We start from the raw sequence: 15,177 nt of genomic DNA, 5'->3' as shown, positions 1-15,177 counted from the left end.
TATGAAATGATTCTAATGGCATAAAGGTTTTGTTGCGTGTGTGTGCGTGCATGCGTGTTCGGGAAGGGAGCAGCAGCAGCGTGCATTGAAGGTGTCATCTCTAATACTACCTCTAGAGGGAGCTAGAGTCAAACAGAAGGCATGAGTGGGCACACTGGCCCTGTCCCAGACAGTCCACTGGTGTCAGTACACCAGATTTCAACCTAATGTATGGGCACAAATAAGGGTCAGCATTGATTGAATTTGAGGAAATGTGATCTACTATTTTATGTTAGGTTTGCTTTATCACGGACAAAAAGTCATCGCTTTTTTGTATTTATGAATGGCAGGCTGTATATGACCTGGAGGCCAGAGGTTCCCACCCCCGGTCTATTGGCTGTCATCATTCTTTTTGCTCTGGTTTTATGCTGCCCTGAAACAGCATATGCATAACACACCAGGTATTTCCAGAACAAAAAATAAACAAAGAAAGAAGAAAACCTATACATATTGACAGGAACCAGCCTTTTGAATGCAGTCATTGTAGATCTTGCTGTGGACTTTCTTTTCATAGCTACCCAGCTATGAGCTAACTCCACAGCTGCAGCTGAACACAAGCGCACATTTTCACTGAGCAGCGCGGTGATGTGACAGAGAAACAGAACCTGACTGGTCCTCCTGTGTGCATTCAAAGTGCTGATTGGCTCAATATAAAACCTTACAGAACAGCGTTTAACTTTGTGGATAGAACTATTTTGTTTTCTTAACAAAAAAATCCAAAAATGCATGCGACCTTATATATGTGAATAACTCTGACAACAGGCTGAAACCCTATAATTCACTTTTTACAGCCTGCTATTGCTAACATTGACACCCCAGAAATTAAATTTAAAAAAATAACAACTGTAATTAAATGGAAAAAAAAAAAAAAAAAAAGTTATGACCATTATGTGCAGACTTGTGCCCACAAAGTGCTAAATGTACTGGAGTTTCTACGTCATACTCTCAAATTAGCTGTTTATCTTCAGCCCTGTGTTATCCCTCTTCAGGGAGATGTGATGGGAAATGTATCCTGATAGTTGGTGTATCAGGGGCCCCTCTTGGTTTTGACAGACTGGACTGTGGATGGTGCTCTTGCCTGTCAAGTACAGACATTGTTGGAGGGGTGGGCTCAGGAGACGTGTGGACAAGATACTTAGACTGCTGCATGGATGCCCCACTGGGTGGTGGTGATGCTACGTCAACCTGATAGACTGCAGGTCAGTGACAAGATCCTGCACAGGTGAGACAGAAACATTAGCAGTAGATTCATTTAAGGGGGGCAGATATTTTGCCCTGCAGTCAGAGGCAATTTATGAGTTATTTATCTGTTATAGGAGCCAATAATGTCCCCAAATCTGCACCCAGCTGATGTCACTGCTGCTCTTTAAAAAGCAAATGTGAACTGTGATGTGTTTCAAGGCATCAGCAGTGAGCAAGGAGCATGTTTGGGGTTAGTGGGTGATACTGGGTGCTGTAGAAAGTCAGTGAGTGCGTCAGTAATGTGTTTTTCCAGTCGCAGAGGAATTGTGTTTACTCTCTTTGTGTTTGGCATTCTTTGACTTTCCTTTGTCTCAGAGTGTGAGGTTTTGTTCGTGCTGTGCTGAGCTGGGTCGAAGGAGAACAAAATGTTCCCCCGAACACCCCCCTTACCTCCGCCCTTAGGGACACCAAAAAAAAAAAAAAAGCCTTTACAATTGCTTGACTGCACATGTCAGTTAACTGTTTGGTTACATTTTCTCCAACTTCCACAGAGGTCTAAATGAGGTCTTAAAGCAGTTCCACGCCGCCAGAAGTAAAATTCTGATTCTTGTGAAAAAATTCTTCACATGTACTATCAGAAAGTACTAGACTTAGCATGCCAAATACTCACATTACATATGTTTTTAATTGTAAAAGGTAACTCCCTCTGAGCTAAAGTCGAAGTCTGGCCGAGGCAGAATTGAACATTAACATTTTGAATATGCGTAGTTACCAAAATCAAATGGTATTCCAGGATGAGAGAAGAGACTTTGAACATGGTTTATCTAATCAATAAAGGCTGGTGCACCATCACATGCTCAAACAGAGAAACAAGTGCATTCATTTTCCTGCAGAAAGCAGTTACGGATCCCTCTAACGTGGCTGCATGTGCAAACACTGTCGCCGCTGCCAAATGCTTCTGCTCACTGAGACATTTCTTAAAGCTTTTGCAGGCCTCTCCGAACTGTTGGCTAAGCTGGTTACTTTGCTGTGGAGGAGCCGAGTGACATTCATGTGTCACCCGGCCCTTCAGTGGGCACAGTCCAAGTGTCAGTGCAGTGGCTGAAATTCTGTATGTTAATGTCAGCTTATTGGAGTTTATCAGACACTTTTAGACTGAAATTTTCAGTTTCACTTTACTTTCCCTCATGTTGACACATGCCAGCTTCTTACCACATACTTTGTGTACTTTGTTAGAAAAGGCCTCCTCTGCTTTCTGTGCTTTTGCAGTAGCGCAGCGGTTTCGATTCTCCTTTCTCCGTCTCGTTATCTTATCTCGGTTCGTTCCTCTGCTTGTGCTCAGCTCCCTGCTTCGGTACTGGGTGTTTTTTCTTCTTCCTCTGTCTTCAAGTGCTGGTCTGTGTCACTCCACAGCTCCCAGTGTAAGGCAGCCTTTTACTGTGAAGACAAGTGTCTCCCCCAGCAGATGCTGAGCATGAGCACTGGTGTGCCAAACTGGCCAGTTACATACAGTGGCAAGAAAAAGTAAGTGAACCTTTTGGAATTTCATTGTTTTCTGAATAAATTTGTCATAAAATGTGACCTGATCTTCACCTAAGTCAAGGATACTGACAAATATAATGTGTCTAAAATAATAACAAGGTATTTTTTTGATCTGTCATGACTTTATTGAGAACAACCAAAAAAACCTTATAGTGCTTGTGGAAAAAGTAGGTGAACCCTTGAGTTAATGACTTCAAAAAAGCTAATTGGAGTCAGGTTTTAGCACACCTGGAGTCTCATTAAGTTAATGAGTTTGGGGGTGTGGACAACAGCAATTTTGACTGATAAAAACCCCTCAAACGTTTGGAGTTTGCTCTGCACAAGAAGAACACACTTATGTGAGCCATGCCTCGCCAAAAAGAGCATTCAGAGGACCTATGATCAAGAATTGTTGATTTACATAAAGCTGGCAAGGGTTACAAAGTCATTTCAAAGACTTCAGAAATTCACCAGTCTACAGTCAGGCAAACAATGTACAAATGGAGACACTCTGGGACTGTTGCTACTCTGCCAGGACATGGGTGCCCTGTCAAAATGACACCAAGAGCACAATGAAAACTCATCAGTGAGGTACAGAAACAACCAGCCAAAGATTTGAAGGCATCATTGGAAGTGGCTAACATCTCTGTTCATGAGTCTATATTATGTAAAACATTGAACAAGAAGGGTGTCTATGGCAGGACACCATGAAGGAAGCCACTGCTTACTAAAAAGTACGTTGCTGCACGCCTGGAGTTTGCAAAACAGCACATTGACAGTCCACAGTGATATTGGCAAAATGTTTTATGGGCTGATGAAACTAAGATTGAACACACAGCACTACATCTGGCGTAGAAAGGGCACGGCATATCATCATGAAAACATCATCCCAACCGTAAAGTATGTTGGAGGAAACATCATGATTTGGGCCTGTTTTGCTGCATCAGGGCCTGGCAGGCTTGCAATCACCGAGGGGAGGATGAATTCCCAAGTATATCAGACAATTCTTCAGAATAATGTGACATCAGCTTAAACCGCGTAGAGGGTGGGTGATGCAACAGAACAACGACCCAAAACACCAGAGCAAGTCCACAACAGAATGGCTTCAGAAAAACAAAATCCGCCTTTTGGAGTGGCCGAGTCAGAGCCCGGACCTCAACCCAATAGAGATGCTATGGATTGACTTGAAGAGAGCCATACACATGAGATGTCCAAAGAATATGACAGAGGTAAAGCAGTTCTGCCAGGAAAAATGGGCTAAAATTCCTCCTCAATGTTGTGCAGGTCTGATCAACAGCTACAGGAAGCGCCTTTTTGAGGTTATTGCTGCCAATGGAGGGTCAAGCAGTTATTAATTCTAAGTGTTCACTTACTTTTTCCACTGCCATTTTGAATGTTGAGTGTGTTCAATAAAGACATGAAAGACCAGAATTGTTTTTGTGTTATTATTTTAGACACATTATGTTTGTCAAACCCCTTGACTTAGATGAAGATCAGATCACATTTTATGACAAATTTAGCTACAGAAAAATCTTTCTCTATATCTTTTGGCTTTGAAACTTAAGATTCTGTAATATTCTGCCGAGTTTATCGTTTCAAAATGCAATGGCGGCATTACAAAATAATGGATGTCACAGAATTCAAGATGCTTGGCTGCAGCTTTTGTGTAGATTGCATATGACAGGTTTAATGTAATAAAGTAGAATTCAGACTCAGATCATGTAAATGTTCAAAAAAGGCAATTTATTATAAGATTGGTTGGTGGTGGAAATGGAGCAGGACTGGTTGGATTGTGTAGCAGGCAAACTGGGAAGGCAGGGGACAATGGACCTGAAGCACAGGGGAAAGGATTAGGTAGGTTCAACCAAATGTAATACGAGTATGACAAACAGAACAATGTGGTGAAGAGTGGAGTGAAGGACCAGGGTTAATACACTGCAGGCTGCAGGTGTTTGATAGTTGATACAGGTGATTGGCAGCAGGTGCTGCAGGTGAGTCGTTAATGGAACAAACCAGGTCTCCACACCCTGATGGAAGCAGACACACAAACAGAGAGAGACAAACAGGACACACTGAACAACGGCAGAAACACCAGGCATGAGGGATGAATGCTGCTGGGCCTGTGTGTGTGTGTGTGTGCGTGTGTGTGCAGTGGCATATAAATACAAGTCAGCAGCTCTGAAGGAAAGAATGGATACATGGGTAAAATGACCCAGAAATTAACCTTCCAAGACAGGGAATTTAAAAATGAGAGAATGCCATGTCAGAATAAAACATGTTTCTCTGATTTAAGATGCTTTTTATTTTTCTATTGCGTCGTTTCTTTGGTTGCTTCTCGTTCTGAAATTCAGTTTAGAGGCAAAGAAACCCTGTGAGATGTGAAAGAAAACGTCTTTTCTTCCACTTCTTCATTTTTTTTTAAATCAGTTATTACTTTTTTTTCATACAAACACTCAGTCAAAACAGCATTGCTTTGTTATGTGACTTTACTTCTCCGCTCAAAAATAAACTGGTAAGCTACTGGGCAAGTATTGCAAGAGAGTGGTTCAAAAAGGTTTGGTGCTGTGCAACTCTGCGGGGGTGGGGGGGGGGATTTTTATCCAAGTCACTTGTTTAAATGATATTAAGAGGATATTACAGGAGCGCAGCTATCATGTCATGCAGTCATGTGAGCAGTAAGACTATCACACTCACACGCAACCAGCGGTTTCCAGCTAAGTGTGATCGTCACTGACTCCGGCCTCGGGCCACATCTGACGAGTCACAAGAGGAGCATCAGCGTCAAGTTTACCGCAGCACCTTCCACATGCTGCCGGAGCCAGAGCCTGACCTGGTCATCGGTGAGCGTCGTGTGTGTGCTGACTCTCAAAGGACATAATGTATGCTCGCTTTGTATTTGAGAATTTGGAAGTGTCGAGTGTTTTGTCTGCTGGTGAATGGTGGGAAGGAAGCCAGACCTTCCTTTCCTTCAACAGACATCCATTGTCTGTGAAACAGTGCTTTATGATCCCCACTGAGTGTGTGTGTGTGTGCGTGTGTGTTCATTCACAGGTTTCAAGCTTGCTTTCCTGTGTAATGACTCAAGGATCAGCGCTTCACCCAGACTTTAGGTAATTAATACAAGAAAAAGAATAAATGTGTTTTTCAGCTTTGGACGGAGCCAGGCTAGCCGTTTCCCCCTGCTTCCAGTGTTTATGCTAAGCTAGGCTAATTTAATTTTCACATTGTAGCTGCAGGTTTTGGACATGAGCATTGTGTCTGCCTTCAGCTAACAAACGCTGATTCCAGATCTTAAGTTCTTTTTAACTTCAGTCAAATATGAACTGAACCAGATTCAACAAGGGACTCGAGAGGGTTCAGATTTTGAGAAGTAGACTTAATGCTGGATTCAGATTCAATCAAAATGCTACAAAACAGACCAAATGCAGTTCTTTATGTTGCACAATATGTCAAATACTCTTTTTTTTTTAGACCACGGGGATCACATCAGCTACAGCTCGCACTGTGGTCACAAAACTGTCACGACACGGAGTTCCCCGCTGCTAAATCGACCGCTGGTCCTGTGAGGCCACTTCTGTTCACCGGCCAACAAGAAGCTGCAATTACAGCCCTAAGCAACATCATGTAGTTATGACTAATACAATCGTGCCATTTTATATTAAAAACTATGTGGAAAAAGTTCGGCAGCGGTGACTCATGGGCCGCAAAGGTCAGCAGTGTGTGAGCGCTGTTCAGCGTCCATCTGCTCACGACACGCTGACTCAGGATTCAAAGGTGTTCAGCATTTAAAGAATGTGGGCAGAGTCTGTGTGGACTGACGCGTTTACTGAAATGGAAGCATATTCCAAGAGACAGATAAGAGACACTTCAGAAAAGCTTTAAAAACATTTGTGGACGATAAAATCTCGTGCCATGCAACTTTCAGTTCAGTGTATCCACATCTTTTTCATTCCAGTTCAAGCGCTGCAATGAGAAATGTAATGAAATTTGTGTTTTTCGTTCAGTGTTCAGCGGTTGAATCTACATCGCTGAGTGATATTAGCAGACTGCAGCATGTCGAACACGATATAAACTCAATGACTCATCAGCTGGAACGGCTCCTGCTGGCTTGGACATGTTCTGACTGTGCCGCATGCTTTTTGCAACACAGCAGGCTTCAATCCATGACTGCTCTCAGTTAGAAAAAAAAAAAAAAAAAAGATCTGATTGATCCAGCATTCTTGTTACCTTTTCCTCTGCTGCATTTTACTCATCTAATTACCCAGCGGGGGTTATTAACTCCACCACAGTGGACCTTCAGGGAGAGCAAGGCGGCTGCCAGCACTGCAAAATGAAGAGAAAGATAATGTACGACTGTCATGAAATAATAAAAAAGAGGGTCATCATTTCAATGGCTGGGGAACATCGATATGTACACACAGCATTTTCATCTGCAAAGCATGACCAGTCAAGTAACTCGCTGCATATTTGTGGCTATGACAAGTCTTGCTTACACATGCAGGCTCATGGCTCCTGCACTTCAAAAACAACCTTTTCACAATCAAGTTAGCAGGTCAAAGCGCTGAAGTCAGAGCCAGCACTGAAAAGTGGACTTGAAGCGTCTGTGGACGTCCAGGACGTCCTAAGGAGGTGCTCAAAGAGGCTCCTGGAGAGCTTATCATAGTTCCAGGAAAGAACATAATGTGTCTTTGAGGGAATGTTTTAGGAAGTTACTTAAAAATTAAAAAAAATAAATAAATAAAAATCATAAATTCCTTTCATAGAAATGAACCCTCCAGAGAGATGAGTGCATCTGGGGCCAAATGAGAGTCTTTCCGAGGGTCCGTACTGTAAATCTACCCAGCCATGCATGCGTAATACATCATTCTAACTAGCCACAGGTGTGGCTCCACATCCATTAAATCCTCACTGCCTGTCAGTCACTAATTAGAAAGGCATGATGTAGCTCTCTCCCAGTCTGCTTTGCATTGAAGTGTGGCCTGTTTCTTATTCCCCGAGGGAATGTGGAAAGTGGTCGCTCCCGCCTTCCCACCGTCACTCCATCCTGCCAAAAACTGCTGGTTCAAAGGCTTCCTGACATCTGGCCACAACAGTCAGCGCCGGAGGGTGAACGGGAAGACGGATGGGCAGGCTTGACTGATTTACAGGACACGATAGAGGGGGGCAACGTCGTGCTTCTCAGTATGTAATGTCGCAAACAAGCTGCCGCGCTGAGCCTTCAGAATGAGGCATCTTACTGTATAAAGACAGTATAAATACATACAGTATGAAATGATATGGTGTGGAAAACCGAAACCAGTGGGCTACATAAATACATGTAAGTGCAATCTGAAAATCCAGACATAGTAGTTTACTTAAACGTGTCCGAAGGAAATGAGCAGGGGAATGAAAGAAGCTTTGAAGAGGTTGTTCTCTGCATCATGTGTGCACTTAGTCAGAATCTGCTGGTTCCACTGTTATGTGTTTATAAGACAACCAACATGCATTGTCTGTGTGTGTGTGTGTGTGTGTGTGTGTGTGTGTGTGTGTGTGTGTTATAGCTAGTTAATCCAGCCCTGGATTACCATCTGGCTGGATAGAGGCAGCTAACCGCACTGACAGATAGTGTTGGGAAACTGCAGCTCCGGTTGCTGTCAGGTGGTTGGTAAGAAACATGATAATAGACTGTAATAAATCATAGATCCTGCATTTAACTAGGCTGAAAGAGACTGAAGCTGATACTCTTTACCCTGGCCTGTGGAAAATACACTGTACACACGCAATACAAACAGACAATGATACGGATGTGAGGTGGCACAGCACCACAGTGATGAACACATGGGGCCTAAGTGTGAACTGTAACACACACAGACCAGTGCTGTATGCACAGGAAGGCTATGAAATATGCCGACAGTGCACTTCAGCTGCAGCATGATGAGCAGAGTGCTGTGTGCTCAGTGAAGCTCTTTACAGTGAGCATAAAGGAAGCACGAGGAAGGCGCTTTGGAAAAGATGGAGACATCCAGAGAACATAGAGGAGGGGGCACACAGAGGGCTGCCCTCACTGGGTTTCACTCAACGGGGACGGGGTGTGCATTCTAAGCAGAGAAGGGAAATACCGCCTGCACGATACAACGCGGCGCGGCACGACGCGGCACGGCGAGGCAACGCGCGGTTTGTCTCCGGACGTTGTTTAACATTCATCATGTTGATTCTCCGATGTGCGCTTCAAACACAAAAGCGCACAAATGAGGAAAGAAACATTCAGGCTTGCCAAAGCTATAAGTAGTTCGGCAGGGTTAGTAGTACTGCTTCAAGGCACGCAGTTCGCCAGACCGGAAATTGAGTGAGCTAGCCTTCAAAATAAAACGATCAGGCGTTCTTTCTGTTTTCCTCCACAATTGCTTTACTGGCCTGACCATGGCCAATCACAGTGTGTTTACAATGTGAGTGTAATAATTCAGAATGCAAGAAAAAAAATGGACATGAAATCCACGAAACACTGTAGGCCTTAGTAGTACACTGTAGTGACATTTTTTTTTGTTTCCATTGCTCATAAAAAGAAAGAAAGGTTTCAAAATGTTTAGACGTACAATTTCAAAATCTGTTCAAATAATTTCCTATAAATATGAAAAAACTTAAAAAAAGAAAAAAAAAAGCATTCTTTCTGGGGACAGGTAATTCAGAAGAGTACAAGATTACCAGACAAATGTGTATGATGTATACGAATCTTTATTAAAAAAAAAAAAAAAAAAAAAGAATTAAAACAAATCTTTACCAGATAAAAACTGGTCTCACCCCAATCTGAATCCACTTCTTTATCTTGTCTTTTTTGTGTAATGGTGGGGTTCCCACATTACCACTATGTTCAACATGCAATTATTCTCATCTTATTGAATTTTATTCTTTTCTTAATAATAATATCTGACCAATGTTCATTTTTCCTTTTCATTATAGTATATATTGTAAACATGTATTTTTTCTCTTACATTCTGAATCATTACATTTACACTGTGGCAACAAAGTACATTTTGCTTTGACAGTATTGCAGGAAATTATATGGTCATGCCAGTAAAGTAAATTTGAATTTGATTCAAAGGTCTCAACAGAGACATCAACTACATACATTTAGAGAGGTCTAATAGGTAACCTAAGAGCATCAAAATAACCTCTAAAACTAAAGATGTTTCTGTAAAGGTGTTTAATCGCAACCTTTGGGTTTTACTTTGAAAGTCACAACCGGAAGACCCGTATTATAGTGCGTGTAACTTGACGCAAGTACCTGTCAAATAGTGTCCAGTGCCGTTCTCTTCAGTGTCTCGCCGAAATGCCGGCTGGCAGCAGCTTCTGACGGCTGTGGACTGACGCCAGTGTTCTTTCATCCGCGAAATCTGACTCTTTTTTTTTTTTTTTTTTTTTATCATATAACGGCGTTTTTAAACGTGACCTTGCGTCAAAGGATTAAACACTGGCACACGCAACGTTTTTCCTCTTCAGTCTCGGGGGATTTGTTCGTCTCTGCGGCGCCCTGCGTTGCAACGGAATGAGAGCTGGATGTACTGACAGTCGGACGCGGATACAGGCTGATGGGCCAGGAACAACGGGAAGAATAGAAGCCTGCAGTAGCCTGATTTAGTGCTCAACGCCAGCATGACCTACATAGACCGGAGCTGAATGGACGCTCTCTAAGACATCTCTGCTGTATGGATACATTAGACATTAACTGGCATCCTGTTCAACCTTGTAACACAGTAATAAGTGACCTTCATTTTAATTTGCTGCTGCAGAACTATGCAGAACAAGACACGCGAATGTGCATGTGACTGAACAAAGAGAATCATCCGTGCAGCTCACGTCCTATGCAAAATAAGGGAAACGGCTTTGTGTGCTGATTGTTTGTTGACCTTTTGCTCTGAGGTCAAAAGGAAAAATTCACCAAGCAAGTGGCCTGAGGCTTCTGGATTCTACAACCCCCCTGCCATTTTCTCTCAGTATACTGCCAGACTATAGATAGGCTCTGCTCTTTGGATTAGCGGTACAGCTCACAAGGCCCACGGTGGAGGATCAAAGGTCCAAAGAACAGTGGGGTTTAAAGGTGCCTTATCTACTCACAAGCATGATATCGTGTGGTTGTGATGACAAATTATGCTGTGATCAGCAATAAACTCAAATGCCAAGCAATAAAAACTGAAGTGCTTTGCAGAAGTCAGATCCAAGAAGACTTTTTGGCTGTCAGCAACATAAACTGTCGCCGCCATGCTTCTGAAGTGCGGCCAGCCGTTACCTCTTCTGAGGCATACAGACGTGCCACCTCGGGTCATAGAAAACTTCATCCTGACTGGCTACCGATTCCCAAACTACAGCCTGAGAGATTGCTTACTGTCAGCGTTCAGACCAACCAACGAGACAGGCAATTTCTGGACACACTTCCTGCCAGTTTTCATTTTTTCATACTATTTTGTGGAGGTGTTTGGTTGGGAAGGTGCGCCCCATGGTGACTCCCCATTCTTCTACCCGCTGTGGAACTACTTTATCGGGGTCTTCTGTCTGCTAATGGCTAGCAGCATGGCCCACCTGCTCAACTCAATGTCTCTGGTGGTAAGAGAAGTCTGCTTCTTTGTGGATTACGGCACTATCAGCGCCTATACGGTTGGTTCATCATTGGCGTACTACTATTACATCCACCCTCGGGCAGGGATAGTGGAGACAGGACGCCACAACGGCTCCCATATGGACTTGAAAGATGATTCTGGAGGAGCTCTTAAGCCATCCTATGCAGTCCCAGAGTTCAGTGTCTTCTTTGAGACCTTCTACATCCCCTGCGCATGTATTGTAGCAATCATTTGCGTCTTATCTTGCTGCAATACTCGCCATAGGTGGAGGAAGCATCGATACGTCATCCGAACCCTTGTTTTCCTCCTCCCGTTCCTTGTCTCTTCCACGCCGATCTTCTACCGCCTCCTAACCAGATCGCCTTATCCCACCACCTCGTCCTCCTTCACTGCTTCCACCTCCACCTCCACCTTCTTCTATCGCCACTGCCTCTGGCTGCTGGTGTCCGCCATCTTCAACATCAGCAAGTTCCCTGAGCGGCTAGCCCCGGGTTGCTTCGACATCTGGGGCCACAGCCACCAGTGGTTCCACTGTTGCACGTTTTTGTCCATCCTCGACGAACTCCACATGATAAAGGCTGAGGTGAGGGCTATCCTGCTCAGCCCGACTCTGCTGCTGCCCCCTGCCACACTCTCCCGCCTACCTGGACCTACCATAGCCTCCACCTACGGGGTGATGTTCCTCCTCCAGACCACCATCATCTCCATCATCGTGTGGTTCTCCTGGTGCGCCAACTGTATCTACGGACCCCAGAGAGACCAGCTAGCAAAGGAACACCTGAAGAAACACCTGAAATGTCACTGATCACAAAGACATCTTTTTTTAAATCTCCCCGACTGTGAAAGAAGATTTGCACATGCATGCAGAGCCATGCCACAAAAGATGAGCGCACAAGTGAAACAAAACTTCCCTTCCAATTTCAAGTCCGTCATATGTTCCAGCCCCGTTGGGAGCGTTTTACAAGCTTTCATAGGGGAAATTGGGGACAACGAGGGATGAAAGGATTATATTCTGAGCTCACCACAGGGTGGCTGTCTGGTTGAGTGGATATTGAAAGACCTTGCCAGTTCTCTCCCCTGAGCTGCTCCAGCATGTTCCAACAGGATGTCTGGCGATAATAACTACCTCTAGGGACTGTACACTTGAGGACAGGAAAGGTGTTGGTACCCAGGAGAACACATGTTCCATAAAACATTTGTGTAATGTGGCTTAAATGTCAGCGTGACCACATGTTATCTGTTGTCAAGTAGTTCCTCCTGTTGCGCTTCCCTTTCCTCTGACTTTATACCTTCTGACATTTCTCCACTGTACTTGTCGTTGAGCCCATTGTTTCACATTGGATGGATCTTTTTTTCTGTTAACCTTCCTTTCCTCTATGAACACTCACTCGTAGTCTCATTTCCTCTTTTCAACTGAACGTTGTGGCAGGAAGTGTCGTGGCCTTAACGACGGAACAGAAATAGCAGAGAGCTCATATCAGTCGTGAAGCAAAGCACTTTCAGGGGGCTGGTTTAACTCGCCCTGTCATTAAGAAGCCATGCTCGCTTTTTAACCTCAAAGGAAGCATAACGTCTCTGAAGCGCCGAATGATGTCCTGCTGACATGTTCTGTTGGGTTATTTAGATGTGAAATGTATTCATAGTGCAGCGAATACCTCTGCTGTATGTATGACTTTCATTACACCGATGACTAGCTCCACATAGATTATGTTCACACTGCTTAATGTGCTCTAGTTCAGATTACATGTGATGTAAATGTTTTTTAATTAATGTGAAAGGGGGGCTGGATTTGTCGGGGGCACACACAAGTTGTACACAGTCTGTAGATGCAAATCTGTTGTACAGACAGCTCGTGTTAATAATATTCTATTATTCAAATCGCATTGCGAACAGAGATGAAATGAGGTTATGAAACTGGAGGCTGTTCCTCACGGAAGCTTTTTTTTTATGTCATGTGATGCACGGCAACCTTTCAAAACAAAAGCCATAGTTTAGATAGATAGAAAAGCGATAGATGAAATAAGTTGTAGTTGTACTACATCATCAGGGACTTGCAGAGCAGCATTAAATGTTGTTTAAGGACCTTGTGCATTTTCAAAGATCAATGGACATTCATCGTTTCAGAGGAACAGGTGCTGAGGTCTGTGACTGGAATATCGCGGTAAAACATGAGAGGCACAAACTGATACAAGAGAATTACTGGAGAAACATACCGTCCCTTTTTTTCAGCTTTTAGCTGCATGAAGCAATGCTCAGTCTTGTTAGCAATTATTTTTGTGCTATAGGATCATATTCTGCCTGCACAAATGTTGAGTCATGTGGAAATACCCATACAGACGTCTTCTTTCCTTGTCTTTCTTGTTTTTTTCTGGAATTATGGCAAATGACCCGAACCCGACAGGCCCTATTTTGTCGCGTAAAGCTTCGGACATTGGCCATGTTGCATCTTGGTTGTTTTGAATCCAATTTTACAAAATGATCTTTTTCTGTCTCTGGTTGTGCCAGTTGTCTGTGTCCATATTCGTCATGTTATTTCTAGTTGATACACGGTGTCCAGAGAGAAGGGGGCAAGGGAGACGGCGTGTAGCCAATAGGTCGCATTAGCCCGGTCAGTAACAGATAAAATAATGCAAAATATCGCCTTGCCGGCCTGTGCATTTCTAATATCCCAACCAGAAAAGAAAAAGGTAAATTGTCGCAACACATTTTACTTCTGTAAATTATTATGTACATGCATCCATACATTTGTTTTATTTGACAAAACCATGAGCTTATTCAGTTCTGCTTGGTCACATTTAGCTGGGGGTCCAAATCTGTTCACGAAACTAAATTTCCTACCTTCAACAAACATGTCACTGTGGGGCTGTCCAACCTCGTCTCAGAGGGTTCTGGGTCCAAGATCCGACATGCTGAAGCGTCCACAAACAAGTGCTGTGGCGAAAATAAGAGTTAAACAAGAGTTTGATGGAGAATTCTAGAAAATATTTTCTTTGTTCGCATTTAATTTGCACAATGAAAAAGGGACCATAACTGTCTGTGCTCAGAGGAAGGTGAATTGGAAGAATGTGTGTCATGGTATTCTATCACGTCCTTGATGAGTTTGTCCTGTTACATCTTAAAGCTCATTTACATGTAGGTAACTTATGTTGGTCAGTGTCTAATTTCATGATTACCACTGTGCTCGTTCTACTCATATCAACACATTTATTTGTGTTTTGATGCATTCACTTGTACAAGAGAAATTAGAGTTGTTGTACGACACTGAAATGAGTACATGAGGACCATTTTGAGAAGCTGTGATAATCATGCTGTTATGTTGCACTTTAAGGCTTTTTTCAAGCACCTCAAAATGCTCCTTTAAGGGCGAGCCCTGCAGTACTGTATTATTTCAGCACATTTCAGGTTCAGGTAGTGCTTTCCAATCAACAGTCGGAGAGATTCTTCAGATCACGACATTGAAGCGATGTTTCTACCTCAATAGAGCGTTTCTGTCTCTCTGTCGCTGAGAAGAACCATCGTTGAGACTTGTCCCCTCACCTTTCGAGACGGCGCATGCCACACTTGAATCTATCAGTGTTTAAGCAGTGTTCAATATGTGAATGTTAGACTTACAGACTACTGTAATCTTACCTAGTGATGCACTCAGGGGTGACTGAAGAACGGCACTAATTCATTATTTACACATGCATTAAATTATAAATTAGTCGATGTGGAGGACATGTATTGAATCTGCCTGTTCATGCTGAAAAAGTGAAAACCGTCCTCTCTTATGTTAACTGATGTATCCAATTAGCAGTTCTATGGATTATTTGAGTTTCATTGAATAAATTATGCAGAGAACTAT

General features: G+C 43.2%; 1 protein-coding gene across 1 annotated transcript; it reads left to right on the top strand.

Moving 5' to 3' along the window:
* Positions 1–9,975: 9,975 nt before the first annotated feature.
* Positions 9,976–15,177, top strand: paqr9 (progestin and adipoQ receptor family member 9). Its single transcript, XM_076725264.1, has one exon. The coding sequence runs from the start codon at positions 10,978–10,980 to the stop codon at positions 12,136–12,138; it is 1,161 nt and encodes a 386-aa protein (XP_076581379.1). The 5' UTR covers positions 9,976–10,977; the 3' UTR covers positions 12,139–15,177.

The sequence above is a fragment of the Chaetodon auriga genome, chromosome 24, assembly GCF_051107435.1.
Source record: "Chaetodon auriga isolate fChaAug3 chromosome 24, fChaAug3.hap1, whole genome shotgun sequence".
NCBI classification, from domain to species: domain Eukaryota; kingdom Metazoa; phylum Chordata; class Actinopteri; order Chaetodontiformes; family Chaetodontidae; genus Chaetodon; species Chaetodon auriga.
This window is presented reverse-complemented; position numbering and strand designations above follow the sequence as displayed.

Coding starts and splice junctions, on each gene's coding strand:
- paqr9 (XM_076725264.1), top strand. CDS start 10,978: ATGCTTCTGAAGTGCGGCCAGCCGTTACCTCTTCTGAGGCATACAGAC.